General features: G+C 40.9%; 2 protein-coding genes across 19 annotated transcripts in view; both read right to left on the bottom strand.

The window, feature by feature from the left end:
- The window catches only part of MYO5C (myosin VC), a 33,428-nt gene extending 27,801 nt beyond the window's left edge, over positions 1–5,627 (bottom strand). For all 3 annotated transcript variants that reach the window (XM_039557424.1, XM_039557425.1, XM_039557428.1), the window contains exons 1-6: positions 5,549–5,627; positions 2,741–2,851; positions 1,720–1,885; positions 1,307–1,451; positions 743–899; positions 58–201 (exon numbers count right to left, since the gene is read on the bottom strand). In XM_039557424.1, the coding sequence (XP_039413358.1) occupies positions 58–201; positions 743–899; positions 1,307–1,451; positions 1,720–1,885; positions 2,741–2,851; positions 5,549–5,575 (750 nt within the window). In that variant the 5' untranslated portion in view covers positions 5,576–5,627. The remainder of the gene's footprint in view (positions 1–57; positions 202–742; positions 900–1,306; positions 1,452–1,719; positions 1,886–2,740; positions 2,852–5,548) is intronic.
- Positions 5,628–6,580: 953 nt separating this feature from the next.
- Positions 6,581–22,355, bottom strand: part of MYO5A (myosin VA) — a 98,644-nt gene continuing 82,869 nt past the window's right edge. For 8 of the 16 annotated variants that reach the window (XM_039557407.1, XM_019280907.3, XM_019280912.3 and 5 more), the window contains 11 exons: positions 21,799–21,997; positions 20,153–20,227; positions 18,235–18,328; positions 17,000–17,146; positions 16,457–16,611; positions 15,182–15,271; positions 14,302–14,452; positions 13,184–13,466; positions 12,199–12,373; positions 10,768–10,848; positions 6,581–9,924 (listed from right to left, as the gene is read on the bottom strand). In XM_039557407.1, the coding sequence (XP_039413341.1) occupies positions 9,772–9,924; positions 10,768–10,848; positions 12,199–12,373; positions 13,184–13,466; positions 14,302–14,452; positions 15,182–15,271; positions 16,457–16,611; positions 17,000–17,146; positions 18,235–18,328; positions 20,153–20,227; positions 21,799–21,997 (1,603 nt within the window). In that variant the 3' untranslated portion in view covers positions 6,581–9,771. The remainder of the gene's footprint in view (positions 9,925–10,767; positions 10,849–12,198; positions 12,374–13,183; positions 13,467–14,301; positions 14,453–15,181; positions 15,272–16,456; positions 16,612–16,999; positions 17,147–18,234; positions 18,329–20,152; positions 20,228–21,798; positions 21,998–22,355) is intronic. The other 8 variants (XM_019280911.3, XM_019280919.3, XM_039557406.1 and 5 more) reach the window with 2 other exon arrangements.

Here is a 22,355-nt window from a genome sequence, read left to right as displayed (position 1 = left end):
GTATAGTGCATCAGTAGCTATACTGACACTGGCTATTCTAGACTTTATTTTACCCACCTGAAAGACAACTCTGGATTTCTCAAGCAGGTATGTTCTCATGTTAGCTCCAATGATTTGGTAACTCTGGTCAAAACTGATTTCAGTGTATTTTCCAAATCGACTGCTGTTATCATTCCGAGTGGTTTTTGCATTGCCCACAGCCTACAAAAATTATCAACTTTTACAATCTGAGGTACTCACGTCTCTCAAAAGAATAACTTTGCCAAAATTGGAATCAACTACAGGTTTCTAAAATCAAAGGTGCTCAGAGATCAATCTCAGCATTGAGCTGTGTTAACTTAAATTTAGAGGCCCAAAACTGACGACAAGCCTCAAGTCAGACAGTATAATGCTACACAAACTGAAAGCTAGACGAAGTAGGCTTTTTCACCATAAGGGTCCCATAAATAAAACCAAATAATTTGTTCAATGTTGTTATATCATCATCTAATTAGGTGGTCAAACAATGCTCTGGAGGCAAACCAGCACCTCCAAAGGGCCACTGGTAAATGAGACTGTACCAGGGTGCTCCTGAGGCTGACCACCTCTTTCCATCAGTAACATTCAGAGGCTGAACTTCTAATCCAGACATCTAACTCAGACAGATAAAGCATCCCCAAAGATTTCAAACAAAACTTCCCAGAAGCTCTCAGAATTCTTCCCTTGATGAGTACAGACTTGACAGATGCTCCCCAAAACTTACCTCTGTTATTGGATTGGATGCCAATACTTTATCCTCCACATGTGCATTGCTGCTTGACTTACTCACAGTGGCAAAGTATCTCATAGTATACCTTGCAGACACAGTCTTTCCAGCTCCTGATTCTCCACTGACTATAATAGACTGATTTTTGTTATTTCTAAAAGCAAACAATCAGACAGTTTATATCAGATATGTCTCAAGTGCATGAATAAATGTAGGAATTACACGTATGAAACAATGTTTGAGACCACAGCTGTGCCCAACTTCACGTATCAGTTCCATCTTTCATCTATTCTTCTCTTACTCCTCTTCACTTGTAACCTCTAGGTTTTTGTCATTGCTATTCACTAAGCCAGTGTGTTACCCCTCACCAAGAACGAAAAGAGTTTTGAGTTCTAGAAATTCCTCAGCTGGTTAAAGAATTCCTTCTCCTCTAATTAAGCTACGTGTTCAAAGGTATTCTTAATAGCCAATGGCAGATACACAGTAAAACTAAATGACAATTAACACTGACTGCCACTAGAATTCAAGTGTTATTTATGGACATTAAATAACATACTGAACCTTGCCATTTGCTTGTATGCTTCTTCTGCCACAGCAAATATGTGTGGATCCATGTCCCCCATGTTTTGCCCACTATATGCATGGATAATTGCATCTCCATAAATTGGCAGCTCCTTGTAGGGGTTTATTGCAACCAAAATTATTCCTACAACCAAATGTACAAAACAAAAATAAACCACAGTTAGTTACATGAAATGCCTGGTTTGGGCAAGTTAAAATAATACAAACTAGAAATATTTTCTAAGTAGAAGATGCTGATGAACAAACAAGTCTATACTCATATATAAAACCAGTTAACATAAGTTAAAATACACTTCAGGAAAACATTACACACATCAATATTGCAAACTGAACAAAGATTAATACTTTTTAAAAAAAGATTTTCTAAAAACTCTTCATTTCACTTAGCTTACCACTGTATGTGTAGATAAGCTTAGACTCCACAAAACGAATTTTAAGATTGTGTAGAACAGCTGGTTCATGGAGATAACTGAGGGCAGTGAGATCATTTTCACCAACAAGGATGTCAGGATTTCGTAGTGGTGGCAAAGGAGCTGGATCAACAGGGTAATTCAGTTCCTGTCCACAAAAATTACTTGAAATGTCGTAAAATGCATTATGTTGCATAAAAAGAAACTCATCTTCTACCTTTACATGAAGTTACAGAGTTGATGGAGCCCTGCCTGATCTTCTATTTCATTGATTCCACACATCCCACTGAACTTGGGGAAATTGGACCTGTTGGTTCCTTATGAAAAAGCAAGCCTCATTCCCTTTATTTACAATATTTTGTATTGAAATCTGTAAAAATGGGACTCACTTTTAGCTCTCCAAACACACACATATTTCAAGTACAGATGAGAATAATAGATCAGCTGCAACTGAATGAAAGTAAAGCCCTGGTCAGAACTCAAGTCAGCTCTGTAACTATCCCCACTTGCAACCCCTCAGTTTTCTTTACAGAAAGTTTAAAACTCAATTCTCTTTCTTTCAACAAATCCATTTAATCATACCTTTAATACTTGTCTTTATGGAGCAGGAATGCAGAAATACAGAAACACTTTCAAAGTATTAAATCTGTAAACAACTTGGATACTAAAATTAACAGATCTTACATAAAGCAACAAAAAAAGCAGCAGCTGGCTCTGTGAGAGAGAACTATGCCTGTCCTGCACTTCTGATTTGCTTCAACTTGAGATGAGTTTCAGGGCTTGTTTCCAAAGCAATCTTGAGGTATGTTTTCCATACTAACGTTATACAGACAGTGGAATTGCACTCCTCGTATTTTTGGGCAGCAGATGTGTACTGTACCAATTCCAATATGATAAAAAAAGGAAATATGTACGTGTTATTTAGATCCCACAAATGTGAGTCCTATGCTTCTACATAAACATATCTCAGCAAACCCCACAATAATTCAGCTTTTCTCCTTACAGTTCCATCTTCTAACTGCACATGGAGAAAACGGTCTCCAGCTTTGTAGCTTTTTGTGATTTCTGCAGACTGCCAAACTTCTTTGTTATCAGGGATCCAAACCCTATTGTACTGCAACAGAAAAACAAGGTAACAGTTAGTTTAGCTACTATCATAATACCAGACTAGCACGAAAAAATACCTTTCAAACATCAAGTGCAACCCAGAAGCTGAACTGGATGCCAGGACTTTTAGGGATTATTATTATTAGCTCTGTACAGCAGGATGTATTTTTTGTGGTTTTGTTATTTTTCATGAAAGAATAAAAAAAGAAAGCAGACTCATTAATTTCAGACATGCATATTTTGCTCCTGTTCAGTGCAGAGTGTGCAGAAGAACACAGCATGCAGGGAGGTGAGCAAGGGCCAGACTGCTGCCAGGCTCTTCAAACCCTCTAACACTGAACAAATAATAAAATACACTTAAGGGAGAGAACTGGTTTCTAGGAGAGTCCAAATAAGCAAGTACCAGAGAAAGCATCTCATTTACCAGAATTCAGACAATCACTTCCCTGAATTCAAGTTTAGGACACTGAACTTAGAACACATTTTGCCACAGGCACATTGCCATTCCCAAAAAAGGGTCTGTGCAGTCTTTCTTTTAATGGGACTGGAGAGCAACCTCCAAACATCTTTCCCTGCTCTAGGACAAACTTCAAAGACTCCTAGCAGGTTTCTTTATGAGCAATCAACTGGCTTACTTTAGCTCCTTCCCAGCAAGGTACCTCTAACCTTCTGAAGCACAGATATTTGAAGAAAATATTCAAATGGTTTGAACCATTTAGTTCTCCTATGCTGAAGTTAAAACTCTGAAGCAAAAGCAACTTCTTTAAATGCTCTGCCTGAAAAGCTATCAGAAACAACGTTCCTTAAAAGGACATAACACAGCTGGAAACCTCAGTCAGTAGGGAATTTCTCTACTGAGGTAGTGCATCCTTCTCATCCTGACAGGGTTTGACAAAGTGACATCATGTGTCCCTACTCACACAAGAGACCATGATGTAAACTCTTTCAGCACCTTTCTGCTTTTGATAGCCAGAACCCTTCCTTTAATTCCCTCACCTCAGCCATATTCATGGTCAGTTGAAACAAGCTGTTTAAATAAACCTGTGAGAACTGCTGCAGCTGCTTACTTGAAAAATTAACATTAGTCACGATTTCATGGAGTGTTAGCAGACCCACAGCCACCTTGGGGACGGGTATTCCTTCTCGTTCTGGTGCTGCAACTGTTGGTTTTGGCGCAAATGACGTTTTTTCTCTCTAATTTGGGAGAAGCCTTGGAAGCTCCAGTAGATCCTCAGAATATGACTGTCTCTGCCCCAAGAACCCCAGTGAACCATGGTGGGTGCCGTCAGAGCAAACCCCACTGCACAGCTGTAGCTTCTGTAATTCTAACCCCCAAGGATCAACACCAAACAATTTAGGGGAAGAGGGCCTTGCACAAGAAAGCCCTGTGAGTTAGCTGGTGTTGCTCAGTGACTTCTCCAGCTGAGTTTTCAGTATCTCTAAGGACAGACACGGCCCTTTCTAGTGAGCCACCCGCCAACCTGGTGCTCATCAGGGCATGAACACCCATGGAAACCTGAGCCGCTTCCACGACACCTCCCTGCTGATGCTTTCAGCATGATGGCATTTTTTCACACAGTATCCAAAATCACTAAGATATTTTCTAAACTACCCCAAACCACTATAATGGCAATGTTTTCATCTCTCTGACCAGTTGGACAAAAGCCCAGCTCCACAAGGATCTATTTAATGGCCACATGAAAGATGTGGCTGAATTAGCTTTATATTTGAGTTTTCTATGTGTATCTATCTACCTACCTGTAAATTGTTATTTGTATCATTCCTACACTATGCTGACCTCCTGGCTTACAAAAAATGCTTGTTAAATTGAATTCTTTGTTTGCTGTTTTCCTATGCGAGTTAAAATATCACCACCAAACAGCCTCAGGGGCACACAGTGCGTTCCCATGTAAGAAAATGAACTGCATTAAGTCAAGGACGAGAAAGGGAGGAAGAAGAATGCGATAAAAGCACTGATTCTTCAGGAAAGGCCCCTGGAGTCGCAGGAGCCTCCACTGGCAAATGCACCCAGCCTAGAGTTGGCTGTCTCCAAACCCTGCCTCGCAGGTAAACAGACGGAGTTTGCTCATTTCCGTGTCAGGTTACACCCGCACTCCTTCCCCCCTTCACCTGCCCGACACAATTCCCGGGAAAACCACGTTCGTTCTTCCAGCGGCTCCGAGAGCGGCACCAGCACCAGGACCCAGCCGCGCTGCAGCCCCAGGCTCAGGGGGAGCAGCTGCTCTCGCAATAGACGAGGCACAGGTTTGTAAATCGCCAACATGTCCATGTTGGTTCTGTTATTTAAAGCTAAGCAAACAAACGATACGTCACAACACTCCGGTGACTACCGGAGAAGTGGGGAAAGTTGTGCAAAAGTTTCGGCAGGTGCATTAAGGAGAAAGAATCTTTGTTTTAGGGCCAAGCTCTCCCACACAGGTTCCGTGTTTGCCCAAGAGAAAGCGCGGCGCTCCGAGCCCGAGTGCCCAGGGAAGGGCACTGGAGCCTTCCCGTTGCCTAATCGCTGGCCAGGACAGCGAGACCCGCTCCTGGAGGCCGAGAGTCCCGCTAAAGGAGCGCTTCTCTCAAGGCGAAGCGGCTCCCCTCGGTGCCCTGCGGTGCGGGCCGGGTGCCGCGGCAGCCGCGCTGAGACCCGGCCCGGCCCCTTCCCCTGGGCAGCCCCGCAGCCCCACAGCCCGCTCACCTGCGCGTAGAGCTCGGCCAGCGCCATCGGGGCACCGCCGCCGCACGGACGGGGCTCCGCAGCGGCCGCAGTGCGGCCCGGCCCCGCCCCGGGGCGTGGGGAGCGGCCCTGCCCCGCTCCCCGCCCTCGGCCCCGGCTCCTCGCTCCCGGCTCTGCTCCTCGCTCCCGGCTCCCCGCTCCTCGCTCCCGGCTCCCCGGCCCCAGCCCCGGCTCTCCGGCCCCGGCTCCCCGCTCCTCGCTCCCGGCTCCCCGCTCCTCGCTCCCGGCTCCCCGCTCCTCGCTCCCGGCTCTCCGGCCCCGGCTCCTCGCTCCCGGCTCCCCGCTCCCGGCTCCTCGCCCCCGGCCCCGGCTCCCCGCCCTGCCCCGCTCCCGGCTCCCCGCCCTGCCCCGCTCCCCGCCCCCGGCCCCGGCACAGCTCTAGGGATCGGGAATAAGGGACACTGCAGCGGCCGGAGGGGCCCCAGGGGCAGTCCTGACCCAGCACGGAAAACCACCAGAAGCATCAATCGCCTCCCTACAAAGCACTGTAAAGGAATTTCTGTAACGAACTGAGAATAAGGCACAAATTAACAACTCTGAGTGCATGTAGTAGGTTTAAGGCAGTAACAGGTGCTACATTTAAATAGCCTTTATGAGGAAGAAGATTCGAATAACCACAGTGCCAGGTTTGGGCAGGTGGATTCGTGCCCAGAGACCCACCAGCCCTCCCCACCTGGCACAAGGAGCTTTCACGGCACAAAAGGGAATTAGTGTTTTAGTGAAGTTACTGAAATTTTATTTCAGGAACAGTTAATATTAGGTGACAAAACACCCTAACAGAAATGGGTTACGTTAAACAAAGTATTTTCCCATAAGCACAGCGGTTTATGGCTCACTGCTGCTATCTGGGTGTGTATTTACACATCCTCAGATTTTAACCAACTCCCTTGGCAGTCAACACCGAGCCTGCCATGGAGGCAGAGGGAACCCTGTGACCCTCTGGGGTCTATGCCAGCACACAGCTCATGGGCCACCAACCAACCAAAAACCATCTGAAACAAACCGTACAGTTGTACTTTTATTTGGACATTTTCCAGTGATAGCTATTAGGCTACAGTTTTTATGATGCATACATTTACTAAGTACAACATCAGACACTACAACAGATCAGAGCTCAGGTAATTCTGACAATGTTTTGTTTTTCATCTACGTACCGTAGTGGCATCAAGTGAAAACCTACGTTTAAAGGCTTTTACTCATCGCATGAAGTATCAGCATCTTAAAAAACCCAAGTGTTTGCTCATAGTTTTAGTATGGTATTTGAAATGTGTTCAGTTTAAATCACAAATTACATATAGACCTTCAAATTGCAATTGCTGGTGTTTCCAAGTTGGGAACAAATGTTGCTGGATATCAATCCACTGTCAACAATGAAGCTGATGCTACTTTTTCCTGTGATAGAATAGATTAATCTCATTTAACTGACTTAAGCACTTTTATGTCCCATCCCAGTTTGAAGTGTGAGAAGCAGTTTTTCAAAATTTGGATCGAAGACTGTGTCCTAAACATCAGAATAAAATGATCACTGGAATAAAAATACACCAAACTGAATGAGGTAATTATTGTGCAAAATCTGTAGAATAACTGTATATATTTCTAAGGGGTCATTGACAAGTAATTTTTCCAGCATCTGATAAAATCTATCATCTCAATAGATAATAAATTAAAATATAAAAGATATGTCCACATTAAAAGAGCATAACAATGATTCAAAGGAAAAAAAAGAGTTTTTAAAATAATTCTGCATTATATTCCATGGTTAAAGAGATTTTAGTCCTAAGGTGAAAAGTTATATTATACACTCACACTAAAATTTTACTTCTGAAAAGTGCATGTAAAATACTGCCATGTAAAATGTTAGATGAATTACCAACTACACATCTATTCCAACTCAAAAATATTTTCCTTTAAAACATGTCAAGCAGCATATACTTTTAATGTGATATAAAAGTAATACCAGTCAAACCACTGAGTTTAAGGATGATACCTATAAATTACTAAACACTACTTCTTTTAAGGAAACAATACAATAAGGCTTTTTACAGGTAAACAAACTTAAAAAATAAACAAAAATACATTTAGGCATACATTTTAAACACTAACGCTTAAGTAGTGGATACATTTCCTGATCTACAGTATGAACATACTGTAAAGCCAATTGTTTGTTTTTCAATAGGAAAAAAAAATTGGTAGGTCAGCATGTTCTCATGTATTTTCTTTCCTAACCCTTTACTGGATGTGAAGGCTTTGCCATTACATTCTCACAAGTACAGTACCCCTGACAGTCTGAAAATGACCTTACACCTCATTTGGAGCCAGCTCACAGTAGCCAGAGTTTCAGAAATCAAGTAACATTTGAAAAAGGAGTGTTTGGTATATGATGCACAGGAAAACAATCTAAATCATTTAGCAAAGATCATTCAGAACGTTTTTACAATGCACTATTAAGTTCTTGGAAGTACTGGCATGATCCATCAAACGTAATATGGCAGGAGCATCTTAAATCATACTGACAAAGTTTACATTGTCTTTACTTCCAGTTTTAGCAACCATACAAACAGCATGTCTGCCTCTCAAGTAACACAAAACTGAAATGTTTCAGTCTGCTTAACAGCAAATCTTATCTCTGTGAATTTGCAGGCAAACAGAGGAGCACCAAATAGTCTAATAGTGTACCTCTAGGTTATTTATCAATATTGTAAAATAAATTAATGTTAACACTATGATGCAGATTATTATAATACATTAAAAATATTGCACAATGCAACTGAGCAATGTGTGTAGCTTTATTTTTATTTATTTTTATTTTTTATTTTTGAGCCACGCACCACAGAACCGGAACCTTAAGCAAGGCCTCCACACTTATGCCTCACATTGTGAAATGTGAATTTTATATAGCAGATCCAAGATGTGTGAGACAGAAAAGCTTTTCCAGTAAAATGTGCAACATTCAAAATAACTCAATTTCTCATTATGCACTCTGATTCCCAACCATTAAATCAGCATGAATCATAGTCAAGTGACAGCATCATAATCAAAACCTACTTAACTTTCTTGTTAGTCAACCCTTCTAAGAATGAGAGCCTGGGGCTACTGCAGAAAGTTTCTATTAAAGTTTTTCCTCTCTTATTCCAGTGTGAAAGAAGACTTTTTTCCTGGTTTTAAGTGGCAAAAAACTGAAAGAGATTATACTCAAAATACACCTTGTCATCTCTGGGGTCTACAAACAAAGAACAACATTAGACGGACTCTATAACCTAAATAAATACTAAAATCATTACTGACTTCTGATCGCTTGCTTCAAGATTCTGTATCTTTAGCTAACTACTTTTAAAAATAACTAAACATATAATTTCCAGTGTGCTACTTGTGCTTAGTTACCATTTTCCTCTACAGGTGTTATTTGATACAATGTGCAAAAATCCAGTTAAAATAACAGACTGCAACAGACTGTAAATAAGTTTGACAACAAAAAATGAAGTATCTTATTTTTAGTGCTTAGTATGATACTGTTGTACATTTAAAACAACAGAATATGCAGCAGCAATTGATTTAGTTTGCTTGGTAAACCACAGTTCTAACAAATGAACACCTAAGTTAGAGCATATAGTGAGCTATAAGACTTATCACTACAATTTATGTCAAACTGACATAAACGAGGAAGTGGTTTAAGAAATAATTTTATATATTGCCAGTTTGTGTTTTTCCATTCCAGTTTTTACAAATTAAATGTAACAGGCTCCCACGTGACTGTGTATTCTACTACAAAATGCCTTACTTTCAAGTCTTCCACGTCCAGGACTGTGACTGTCCCTATTGGTCCCCGCCTATGAGAAGATTACATATGGATTTTAATTTACACTATTTAAATATGTTACTAAAGATCTAAAAATGTCTCTAGACAGCTGATGACACAATTTTTGTCCAAGCCCGATTTCCATACTCTGGGAATGTACGGATCAGTGATGTCCTCATAAATGCAATGACCGAGCACAAGTGCACATCTTTCTCTGAGCCTCCAGCCTGTGGTGCTGCTGTGCTGTTTCCCAGCTACCTTAACTACATATCTGGGCTCAGAGAGGCTTTTGTTCAGAAAACGTGGGTTTGGTGGCTCACTAGGTTTTAACAGGTAAAGGTATCAGGCAACTGGTTCTCCATCTAACACTGACGGGACATCCTTGGGATCAGACACGTGATATGAAGCCCAGGCCCAAGCTGGCTGGGATCTGAATGGTTTCTAAAGCCAGAGAGGATGGATTAAATGGAAAAGTAACAGGAAAGATGTGTTTAGCATCCATGAGCAACTGAGGAGAGTCCTTCCTGTCTCGCAGACGCACCTGCAAAGACAAGAAAGTGATGACATCAGCATTTGGCCACCTGACTGATAACAATCATTTCACAAAGATGATCTGTGCTTACACAGTGTGTGTGCAAACACTCACTCTGCACTAAGCTCAGCCCACACATTTACAACAACTGTGCCATTAAACTGCAGTTACTTTGATTAGCTGCAGTTCTGCACATCTCCCCCTTACAATGCAATCTGGAAATACTTGGATTCCCTGCAAAGGGAAGACTCTGCCCAGTATCTGGTAACCATCTTTTCCGTAAGTGGAATTACAGCTTTATCTCAGTCCTACCTTCCCAATCTCCCTTGTCCTGTGATACTGTAATTCAATTTCTAACAGACCTGAAAGTTTGTGTTTGTTTTTTTATTCTGCTCTACTGGCTGCTTTGCTTTGGAGTTTTCAAAACTTTTCATTTTCACCAATATATACAAAAACAGAAGGGGTAAATGAAGAACTTTGGTATGGATATAGGCCTCAGTTTTCAAAGCACAGAACTCCACATGCAGACACAGGTCTGAGTAAATTTGCACGCATAAATCTTACTGCTTGAAAAGTTGTCATACAAGTGAGTTTACATAGACAAAGATGTATAATTCTCACCTCATACATAGTGACAGGGAAACTAACACTTTTATGTAAGTCAGGAGGCAGTAATGCGTGAGTGCTTAAAACTTTAAGGCTGACATCACCTTTTCAATGCAGTCAAAAAATTATACCTAAAAAGCATAATTTAATTCATACTCCTGAGCGTATTTCAGGATGCTATTTTGGCTGATCAGAGGTTTTCTTAGAAACAGTCAAATGGGTTTTGGTGAAAAGATACAGACATACCTGTATTGTACGTATAAATGACACCAAGACTCTCTCTTCAAACTCATTAACTGGAGTATACAAATTCAGAACTTTTACAATCTGTGAAGAAGAACAATCACTCTCAGGTTCATTTTACTGATCAATCTACAGATGCATCCATCATTACCAATAATATAATTTTAACATTAGCTATTTAAAAAAAGAAAACTTTTAAGCGTTATTTTTTGCTTTATTTATTCACGCAGAATTCCATCACCCTGCTCAACGCTACGTTATATAACTGCCTCCTTCAGAACATATGCTCTTTGGAGGTAGCAACTCTAAATTTCTACATACGTGGTGAAAATACCAAATGATGGAAAAATCACTTGGGAAGTAACTGATTGTTTTCCTACCCATCCCCAAAAACATGATGTATTTCTCATCCTAATTTTGACCCTGTTATTATGACCTTCTGTAGTCATGACCTTCTGTGGTCTTACAACTTTACTGTTTTTCAAGAGAGTGAGCTATTTCTCTAAAAATAGGGCTAAAACCACCAAAGGAAACAACTGTATAACAAAGACATATTATTAAATAATAATATGGGTTAGACTTGTAAAACCCATTAAAAATTCTCTTTGTTTTTTTAACAGTCCCTTTTTTAAAAACCAAAACACTTTGCTAAAAGGTTAAAACACTTTCAAGCACATGGAATTCTACTTCCTATTCAATAGAAAATTAAGTGGTTTTCCAGTAATGTGGACTACTAAGTCAAAATGGCTGTATCAGTGCAACTGCTAGTGCTGACACAACTGTGAAAGAAATGAAGAAATTTCTTCCCTTTCCTGGTGAGAACTGTTCAGTGAGCATCAAAGATGCTTGGGTCCATTTACTCCTGTGCAAGCTCTATACAAATGTATAATGGTTTGAAAAAAGGTGCAAATATCTGTACAAAATCTAAGCTGTCATAAACAGGAGTCTGCTCACTGAGATCCACTTGGTTCAGCCTTTGAGGCTAATGGGCACAGTAACTTTACACTCTTGTTTGCAGACTCAGAGACAACAGCTCCACTTGAATTGTCCATTAACTTGGCTGGATACCAACTCTGATGGCAGAAAGATCATTTCCTTCTATCCGAGGCAGAGCTGTCTGGAGTACAGAGATGTCTTTGAATGAAGACTTTTCTCTAAGGATTTCCACCAACTGAGACTGTGTATGGCACTGCAGCCCACACAACCGACTGAGCTTCCTCTCCTTTGCTCAAAACTTATCTCTAGCATCAGGCTCAAAAGGGTCTGGTCCTTTTTCCACCCCTCCAACTTAATCTGTTTTAGTTGTACTAATGGAAAACGAAGTAAGAAACCTCCAATTTGTGTGTGACAGCAGACTGGCAGGGATAGCAAACACCAAGAGAGCAGAGAGCTGCTCAGGAGGGGCAGCAGGACACACAATGAGAATTGGCTCACCTGGGCAGTAGTCAGTGCATTGCACATTGAACAGATGGCTTCTGCATCTTCATCCGTTTTCTTTTTTACTTGCAATAACTGTGCAGCCTGGATGAGGGGTTCCAGGGTTTCCTTAGCCCCACTATTCATCAAATTTTTATCACGTAGCCATTCTTCCAGTTGACTCACATTGTATCTGTACAAAGAGGTAAGAGCATCAGGAACATTAACGTTTGATTATGGATAAATGGAAAGCATGTGCAGTTTCTCTTTCCCAGTGCTGTTTCTTTGTCCTTATGTGTTTTTCCTTCCTGTTATTTTCTCTTCATACTTCTTTCTTCCAATTAATACAGGAATTTTGATTTTCCTAACAGTTAGAAACTATGGTCAAAGATTTCCACTAACTAGTTTTTCCTATTTGTTTCTGTTCCTATTAATTGCATGAATGTGATAAGAAGAAAGACAAATGAGATTTTGTTCATGTTAAAGTACAGTGAGGCTTTGGAAGGTACTTGAGGGACTGGAATGCCCTGGCTAAATTTCCTGACACATGCCACTAAAATCCATTGGACAAGTGATGTGAAATGCAGGAGGTGATTCAGATGGCTTTACCTCAGGATGCAGCAAACTAGTGAGGACAAAGAGGTATCCACTGCACCACCAGGACAGAAAAACACCCAGCAGGATGTTTGCTATTCTTCTCTAAAAGCTGAGAAAGCAATTACCAACATTTCACCTACAGTTCTGATTCCCACTTGATAATGAAACACTTGGTTTGCTTCTACCACATTTCCTTGAATGTCAGGTAGGATTTGACCAAAGTCAACAAAGCTGTTTTTAACCAAATTTCACCAAATCAGTTTAACACCATCTGCACCTGTTTGTGCGTGGAAAAATAAATATTCCAGACGCCTCTGTGGTTACACCAAAATGATATTCAGCAATGTCAAGAGCTCAGTAAGATTTCCAGCAGCACATCCAAGAGAAGCGTAAGCAGCTTTCCCACCTTATCTGCATTCCTTTGCTCCACGAGCACATGTCCTTGCGCAGCAGGAGGTTATTGAGCGTCACGGCCCCGATGATGTAGAACATCTGCTTGACCACCTGCTTGATCAGCTCGGGGTCCATTCCATGCTGGCACATCACCGAGTGGAAGGAGTTCAGCTGCCGGATGATGGAGTCCAAGGTGTAGGTGCCTTCATCAGCAATGCTGGACGTTCTCTTCCGCAGCCCTGTTGGCTTCACCCCTGAGACACCTTGGATGGTCTCGTGCTCCAGCATTCCTGAAACTGCATTTGATTGACAACATTATTGTAATGACTGAAAACTGCTGATACACAAGCATATTGTGCAAGACAGCAAAACAGAGAGAGCAGGCTGGGCTTTCTGCTAGCCACAGTTTACCATGATTCCCAGAACTTGTGTGCCCCACTATGCTCCGCAAGATCTAAGTTTACAGGGTTTTTAGAAAGATTCCAGCATGTGTGTTTGAAAGGACAGTCTGACTGCAGCTCAGGAAAGTACTTTTTCTCTCCCAGGGTCATATGAGCAGTGGAATCAACAAACCAAGAGCCGTTCCATTCTTCTAAATGTTGTGACTGGAAAGCATCATGAAAATTTCTGTGGGAGTACTGTCTGAACAGAAAATGAGAAGTACTCTTAACAAAAAAACCCCCTCTCTGAACGTTAGCTTTATCACTGCTTGTTATTTAATTCCTCACTGCTGTCCATAATAACAACCAAACATTTTTCTCCATATTCATTTCAATTAAGAGTTCTCATGTAATTAAAGTCTAATTTTCCCATGGGATATTTCCCAACAGACAGGGCAACAAATATCAGATTGTCCTGACAGCTTCTTCCTGCAAATGCCTGACTTATGACAAGCATGAATAAAGTATACCAATTTATTCTGGCACTGCCAGAAGAACCAGTCACAGTTCAGTTCTTCCTCTAATCCAACCTGTCCAGAATAGTCCTTGTCATCTATGAACAGAATGCCACAAGAGCTATTAATGAAACTCTACTGTTTAGAAGGAAATACAAGATACATCTACTGCCACCATCATGATTTTCATTTTGATACTAATGTTGTGAAGCTTAAGGAATTCAACTTTGCCTTACCAATCATTGGTTGCAGAATATTTTCCAACACTCGGACAAGTTGTTGGTAGATCTGAATAGCCAAGTCACTCAGTACTTGTCTGTATTCAGCTAAATCAAAATTAGTGAGGCAGTGTTCATTTTGACGAGGTGTATTATGCTTCATAAACCCCTGAATTAATAAATTAACAGAAATTAATGCTTCAATGGAGCAGAAAAATGTTTTACACAAACCCAGTATTTGCATTTTCTTTCATGCAACTGACAAATAATACCTTTAAAATAAGTTACAGCCCTTCAAAATTTTAGTTTGGGATTTCTTCTTTTTGAGGCTAATGCTAGGATCGGCTTTTCAAGCATGATGCCCACAGCATCTACTTCCTTAACTCAAAACTTCAGGTCTGTGACACAGGAACAAACTCTGCCAGCATTCTGGCAGGCAAGACCCTTCCCTCCCACTCCAGCATAGGCATTCTCACCTGGTCAGTATGGCCAAAAGCCCAATTACGTTTGAAAAAGGAATTAGGCATATCACAGCCTCCAAACATCAACTGGTCTGCCATACTATGGCTAAAAGGCTTCATATGGCCTTTTTGATAGAGTGCAGTGAATCACTGCTAAAAACCATAACTGTAGCAGCCAGATCCTCCTGCTTAATCTGAGCTGGCATTTTTGGGAGCCCAATGTGATCTAGACTCCGGGACCCCAGCCTGCAACAAAGGGAAGCTGGTTCAAATCTTACATCCCTGTGCTTTCCACTGATGCCCTCACCATCATTCCAAAAGGTTTAGCCATTTTAAGAGATTTTGACTAGATTTTGGGCTATTACAGGATTTTTTAAAGAGCAGTGCTGACAGCAGTGCTGGAGAACAAGAGAAACCAGAGTAGGAACACTGCTTACCTCTTCTCCACTGTACTGCTTCAAACAGTGCAAAAAGCGGCAGGTGTTCGACAGCCAGAAGGACACGGTTTCAAAGTCATCTCCTCTTTTCTGAGGATAAAAACAAACACAGTTCAGCAAAGACTGATTATTTTATTCGGAGGAATAAAATAATAAAATGCCAGATACACATCTAAACACTTAAAATACGCTTTCCAGTAGATCCTCACTCTGATGTTTTGCAAAACTTTGTATTATAGCAATGGAAGCAAGGGTTTTGGCCAAATGCCATTGAACACCCTCCCTGTTTTCTTTAGTATTTTTCACGAATATGATTTCCCCCACAGATATGATCTTTCTGTGTTTTACAGACCCATCCTAATTGCTCTGTGCAGAAATCAAAGGGCAACGTGATGGTATTCCCAAAATACCAAATGACTCCTGTGAAGAGCCCAGCAGGGAAGACTGGAATGATACAGAGCCAGCAGGAGGAGCAGGGAACAATTCAGTTTTGATGAATGCCACTTACATCATAACCATTTTGGCAGCCTGATATGGAAAACTAAATAAAACAATAAACCCTTCTCACCAAAGAACACAGGATCTAGTATATGCTGAGTAGTTCTAGAGCTCCATAGCATGCACTTCTTTCACTTAAAAATGTTCCAAAATTCCTATGGATATCTAAGCTCCTGCAGGATTGTTTACCAAGTATTTTTTCAAAACTTGTAGCTTGATTAAAGGCTTGGCTTTTGACACATCTCTCTCATTTAAAAAATAAAAAACCATGTAAGCATAACACATTTATGCCTTAATAATGCCTTCAAGATACACCTGGCCTGAACTCTCCCAGCCAACTCATTGCAAAGACTTTGGGCAGTAACATATTATCATCAGTGTAATCTGCAGGTGAAGCAAATGAGGAATCTGTTAACCAAAACTGCAAATGAAACTGTTTAATTAAGCACTCTGGAGAAGATTAATGAAGACTCACTCTGCAAACTCTGACTACATCCAAAACTTTATAAGATGAGCTTCAGAGGAGGGAGACTATTCAAAACAAAAATAAGGTAGTTCTTTTCACATTAATTCAATGCATCTCTGGTACCATACGGATAAAATGCCAGCAGTGTAATTTGTTGGTTTAACACAGCTCTTGGGGCTTTAGTGGGAGCTCACTGGTCACAAATCCAGAGCCAATTCATTGAAAGCCTCTTCCACATTCTTCTAGCATAAAACCAAAAGCAAATTTTAAATTAACATTTTTTTTTTACTAACCTAAGCAGACTAACTAACCTTTAACACTTTTTTGATGCCATTGATAGTGGAAGTCAACAACGACCGCACTTTCTGGTCATCATTAAGGTAATCTGCATGGCGCACACACATGAACAAAATATATGCTGGTAGTCCTGGAATCAGGTTGACAGCTACCCCACGTGGTTTCAGCTCTTGGGAAAAACAAACACACATTGTCTTGTTAAGTGTCAAGTCACTGGAAGATGTTATATGAGGTAATTGCAACCTCCCCAGTTAATAGCATGTACATATATAGAATATACATATCTGGCCAGTGAAAACTGAGAGCAAAACTAAGAGCCACTTTCTTGGTAAAAGAAGAGAATAAGAAAACATAACTGCCTGCTAAAAAATATGCAGGCATGTTAATATGTACTATACTCACCAGGAAGGATAATTAGATTACAACAGACATTTAGGAATTGTAGATAAACTGAACACTGTCAAAACCAAAATAAGCTATTCATTTCCTGTGTTCTTATCATTCACTTTTCAGAGTGTATGGGAACAGAGAAGGCCACAAATGAGAAAGATGCTTACCTAAAATAAGATTCTTGACAAGTTTTTGTTCATCCTCCTTCTTGTATTCCAACATCCCTTGGAAGTCCTTTTCTTTCCGTGGAATGTTAACTGGACGAATAGGTTCATCAATGATTTGTCCAGGTGATATGTTCTCCATCTGGCCCACTTCAGACAGAGAATGAAAAGAAATATTACATTTTCCAGTGAAACCAATACATACCAGAGACATTTCTAAGGAAAGTCCTGGCTCCAGCAGGACAGGGGAGGGAATATTAAGAGCAAAACTGAGAAAACTTGTGGGTTGAGAAAAAGGTCCTTTAGTAAGTGAAGGAAAAGGGGTTGGGGGGAGTGGGAAGCAAAGCAAAGGCCATCACTCGTGACAACCCCTCAGCCCAAGGGGACTGATGTCCAGCTAGTCTCTCACAACAGCTATCTCGTGTGCAAAAACCCTCTTGTGGTTCCTGACCTTATGAGGTGCAGCACATGGAATATTCCTTTGGCCAGTCTGGATCAGCTGTCCTGGCTGTGTGCCCATGTGCCCTCCCACCCCAGCTTACTGAGGGGACAGAGTGGGGAAAAAAGAAAACCTTGACACTGTCCAGCTCTGTTCAGCAGTAGCAAAAACACCAGTGTGTTCCTAGCAGTGTTACAGCCTCAAATCCAAACCACAGCATCACACACGCTGCTCTGATGAAAGTTAACTCCATCCCAGTCAGACCTACTGCATCTTTCTAAGTTAATTAGGCAATAAACACAGACAAAACTGTGTTTCAGACACGTTTTCCCACTCTGTATTATTTGTGAACGTTACTGCGACCTTGTCCAGAGCAGTAACTGAATAAGACTGAAAGGCATTTCACAAAGACCACCTAGTTTGAGTAAGTAACCTTCACACTCAAAGGAAAACTGGGTAAATAATTTTTGCCTGGTTCATATTTAGTACGGCTTTTCTCTTGATAAACAATAAAGAATTGTGTCTTAGAGTACACAAACAGTGCAGGAAACATTCCTTTATGTTTGAATACTTTCTGCCTTCAGAGAGACATCAATTTCCTCTTCTCATCTTCTAAACAAATCTTCTAAAGGTTCATAAAGAACACACAGAGCCCTGGGCATACGTCGTGTTTCTGCAATCAACCGAGGCTAAAGCTACTGAAGACCTCAGGCCCTCACAACTGCTAAAACAGATGCATATGATGACAATCAGACCACAAAAAGTAAACCAAAATCTTTCACTCAAAATATGAAAGTACCTTCGAGTTCACCGATCTTCTTAGCAAAAACTTTCAACTGTTTCTTTAACTTGCGAACAGTTTTGTCCTGCTTTTCCAGCTGCTCCATTAAATCCTGTAAATTGAAATAAGGGAAAGATTAAGATATGAGAACAATCCTGTACCGTGTGACAGAGACAAAAACAGTGCTGTTAGAGTTACAAGGCAGTGAGGAAAGCTGAACAGAAGTGCCATCCTCTGGCTGAGGGTTGCAAGCCGGTACACTGCCTAGAACACAAGCCAAATATTGCAAATATTATTAAGTTATGTGCAGCATGACAAAGGCAAAGCTCTTAGCCAGGTAGATTCTGCAGACACTCAGAACAAGGTCAGTTCTTACAGCAGAAGACATTTTGCTGCAAAAACATCTCCCTAATGCTTCCTCCCTGCTCTTCCAAATGCCTCACAGAAATTATTTCCTTTGTTATTTAACAGCTATCCTGTATTTCTGCATCATTTATTCTTGCCTTCAGGACTTATGCCTTATTCAGACCTCTCCATGTTATGAGATGATAAGAAAGAGATCCCTAGAAAGACCATAACTTGCACTCAAATTTACCAACTCTAACCTCCAAACACCATTTCTTGTGTTGCTCTGTTATCTCCCTTGCTGTCATCACAGTTCCTTACACGTTTTTATTCTGTACCCGAGTAACATTTAGCACCTAGAAGTCCTATTCTTTTAATAAACCGTATTTTGCCTTCAAAGGAACACTCCCCAGAAATCTATCTTCAAATAATCCTGTGACATATTTGTTGTAGTACATTCATAAAATAATAGTTTAATTAAAAAAGGGAAAGTCTTTCCAAAGGAAGCAAAACCTTAAGCTCAAACAACCCAAAAGCCATTCCAGATTAAGTGTTGGAAAGCAGCTTAGAAGAAAAATTTCCTAAGCATGAGGATTCTTCATGGCACTGGTAAGAACATAAGGGACCATGAACTCCCTGCATCAAAAGCATCATCTGGAAACTACACCTCTTCTGAAAAATTTTAATGCAGCTTGGGCAACAACTTAGAATTACTACTTGATTAAGTAGTAGAAGAGTTTACAAGCTGATATAATTCACTTGAGCAGTAAGATATTAGGCCTGCTGACAGAACAGCATCGAGGCCATGCTTCACATCCAAAGCAGTGTTCAATTTTACAACCGAAGTCCTGTTAATAACACTACATACTTGTCAGATAAAACAATTTCTCCTGAAATTAATAAAAAGGTACATATAAGTCCAACAGACTGTTTCAAGTGTATCAGGGAAGGGATGATTTCAGAACAACCTCAATGTGAGGATGAATAAAGTTTTATATGGTTCCTATAAACAAATTTAAGAGATCTCACGTCTCATTAAGATCTGTAAACTCATGAATTACATTCTTTCAAGCTCACAAATGGTGCTGTCTTTAATTACTATGGAAATATTATTTCCAATGTCATCCTTCATATTTTCCATTTCTGAAAAACAATGAAGTAAGAACAAATTCAGGCTATGACTGGATTGCTGGCATTATTCACCTCAGTAAGGACCTGTATGATCAGTCCTCTACTTTGCTGAACTGAATCTGAATGTATCAAAGTTTTAAACCGAAGAGTAGTTTTGAAAATTGAGCATCTTTTGCATCATGTGCCTCTTTTCCAGGGCAGTGTTAAGTAGTGTTCAAAAAGAAACAGCTCTGCTCACAGTGCAAGGCTTGTATTAGTAACAAAACTGTGCATCAGAAAGAAACACAGACTGCACAAAGGACACTAACAAAAAAAGCAGTGAAGGAAGTAATTGGCACCGTGAAGCTCTCTGCAGGGGCATTTCCTCTGAAAGGGAGAAAAGGAGACAGCCTGCTTTTCAATTAGTGCTTCAGAAATAGAAATAGACAACAGAGAAACAGGATTCAAGTGAACTACATACAATCATCCTCTTGTAAAGGGAAATCCGGTACAACTGATACTTCTTGGGGTCATCTGCATACAACTCCTCAAAAAACTGCAAAAATAGGGACAGGATTGGTTTTCTCCCTCCCTTTGAGACACTGAAACTCCAGTGAGCACTGTATAGATTAAATCAGAATACAACAAGATCAAGAATCTCCTATTTTTAGGCAGTCTGGGCCTTAGTTGTGTTCAAGCCAGCACCTCCCAGAGAGAAGCTGATGTAGATGAGTTGCAAAACAGTCAGATCTTTTAAAAATGGGACGTACTAGGACTGTGAAAGCATGGAATACAACCTTTGTGAGAACAGGGATAGGACATTTTCTTATGCTAATCACGATGGGATTGCAGGGAACACAACAATTCTGACATGGCATCTGGAAAGCCTGCACACTGTTTCCACTCCAGGGCTAGCAGTGGAACTGAAACATACACCCAGCTTGGAGTGGACTTGCAATACTCAGACATCTGAAGTGAAATACTAAGGGATGAGTCTATATTTAACAAGTAAAATTACATTAAATGTATTTGAAAACAAAGAGAACTCCTCTGGGATATAATTACATGACTGTGTGTGTTGTCTTGGGAACCCAGAATGTGATGAGTAGGTTTCTGGGGGGAAAAATGGCTAAAAATCGTAACATATGACTAAGCAGCAGGAGGAAGCTGCTGGGACAGAAACATTCACCATCTACCTTTGCCAGCGAGAGACTGCTGCTGCTGAGGCAAACTTACACTTTTAGCCAGTTCTCCAACATCTATCAGCTGAATTATCTGATACTTTCATCAAAATCTTTGGTATTAAAACAAGAACCCAACAGTGCTTAGTTCTGTCATGTACATAAGCAGGAGGCACTACACTTTGGCTTGTCTGGAGGACGCAATGACACTCACAGCTAGGATTTTTCTGGCTAAAGTAACATGTTTCCCTTTACCAACAACAAGCCAATCATATTCCAACACTGGTCTCTTTGGAAGATTTACCCAGAAATTAAGTAGCCCACACAGGATGAACACACTCCTTCGTGGAAGAAGGTAGGGAGTTCTGCCCAATCCTTCCTTCACACAAAGATGTTGTGCAGTACACACAGCATACCAATTATTACCTAAGTGACTTCTAACCAAGTTTCTTTTTATGGAACTATTTCTTTTTTCAAAACCTACTGAATGGCTGGAGCTTGTAACACAGTGGATTATCTGTGTAGCTTCAGGCAGGGAGGAGACAAATGGGAAGATAAATTATGTTAAGTAATTAAAGAATTACATCAGAGTTTTTCAACAAAATAAACAAACATATTTCAGAGGAAACACCACTCCTTGGCACCAATAGTTTTTATGACTCCCTGGATATCAACATTCTATTTAGCCTTGACTGAATTCATCAGTTGAAAGCTGGGATCCGCAAACTTCCTCCATGCCCCGAACTTCAAATCAATTTCCTGAAACTTTATTACTTCACAAGCAGCCACAAGCCTCTCTCTCCCATTAGTAGCTTACACTCAAGAAAACCACTACCCTCGTGCAATTTCTTTTGCAGGAAGCTGCCATCTGGAAAGTGATAAGAACCTCCAGGTGTGGCAGGTCTGTAAGTTCCCTGACCTGCTCCCGCAGCATCACCTCTCTTACCAAGTTCTCATTCGTCAGCCGGGTGATCTCATGCTGCAGACTGGCTTCAATGCGGGCCTCTGGGGGCAGCTGCAGGTTCTGCGCCAGGAGCTGCTGCTGCCGATTGTTTTCTTCCTTCAGACTCTGGATCTCACCTCGCAGTGATTCCAGCTCATTCTCGTGGCTCTTCTTCTGCGACTGAAGCTGAGACTCCAGCAGCCTGAGGAGGTTGAGCAACAGCTTGTGTGAACACACTTAGAAAGTTACATGCCCAGTTCTCAGAGGGAGTGTAAAGCTTTAGCTGCTGCTCAGGAACAATTAGCCATGGCTTGCAAAGGAAAATGAAAAAGGCAGAGTAGTCTTTAAACCCTTCAGTATGCCTTCTAATTAAATTAAGCTTGCATGATCAAAAAGTGAAGAGAGAGAAGCTAATTGTGACACTGCTTTGCGTTTCCTTTGATTGAACACATACAGTACACGGTGCCACTGTGGCAATAAATGTAAAGCTACGTCTTCACAGATTGACTGAAGGGGCTTTAAAGAGGTTTTACCTCTCAACAAATCAAATAACCTAAGAT

Source organism: Corvus cornix, chromosome 10, assembly GCF_000738735.6.
Source record: "Corvus cornix cornix isolate S_Up_H32 chromosome 10, ASM73873v5, whole genome shotgun sequence".
NCBI classification, from domain to species: Eukaryota; Metazoa; Chordata; class Aves; order Passeriformes; family Corvidae; genus Corvus; species Corvus cornix.
The sequence above is the reverse complement of the archived record's forward strand: the minus strand, read 5'-3'. Positions and strand labels throughout refer to the sequence as shown.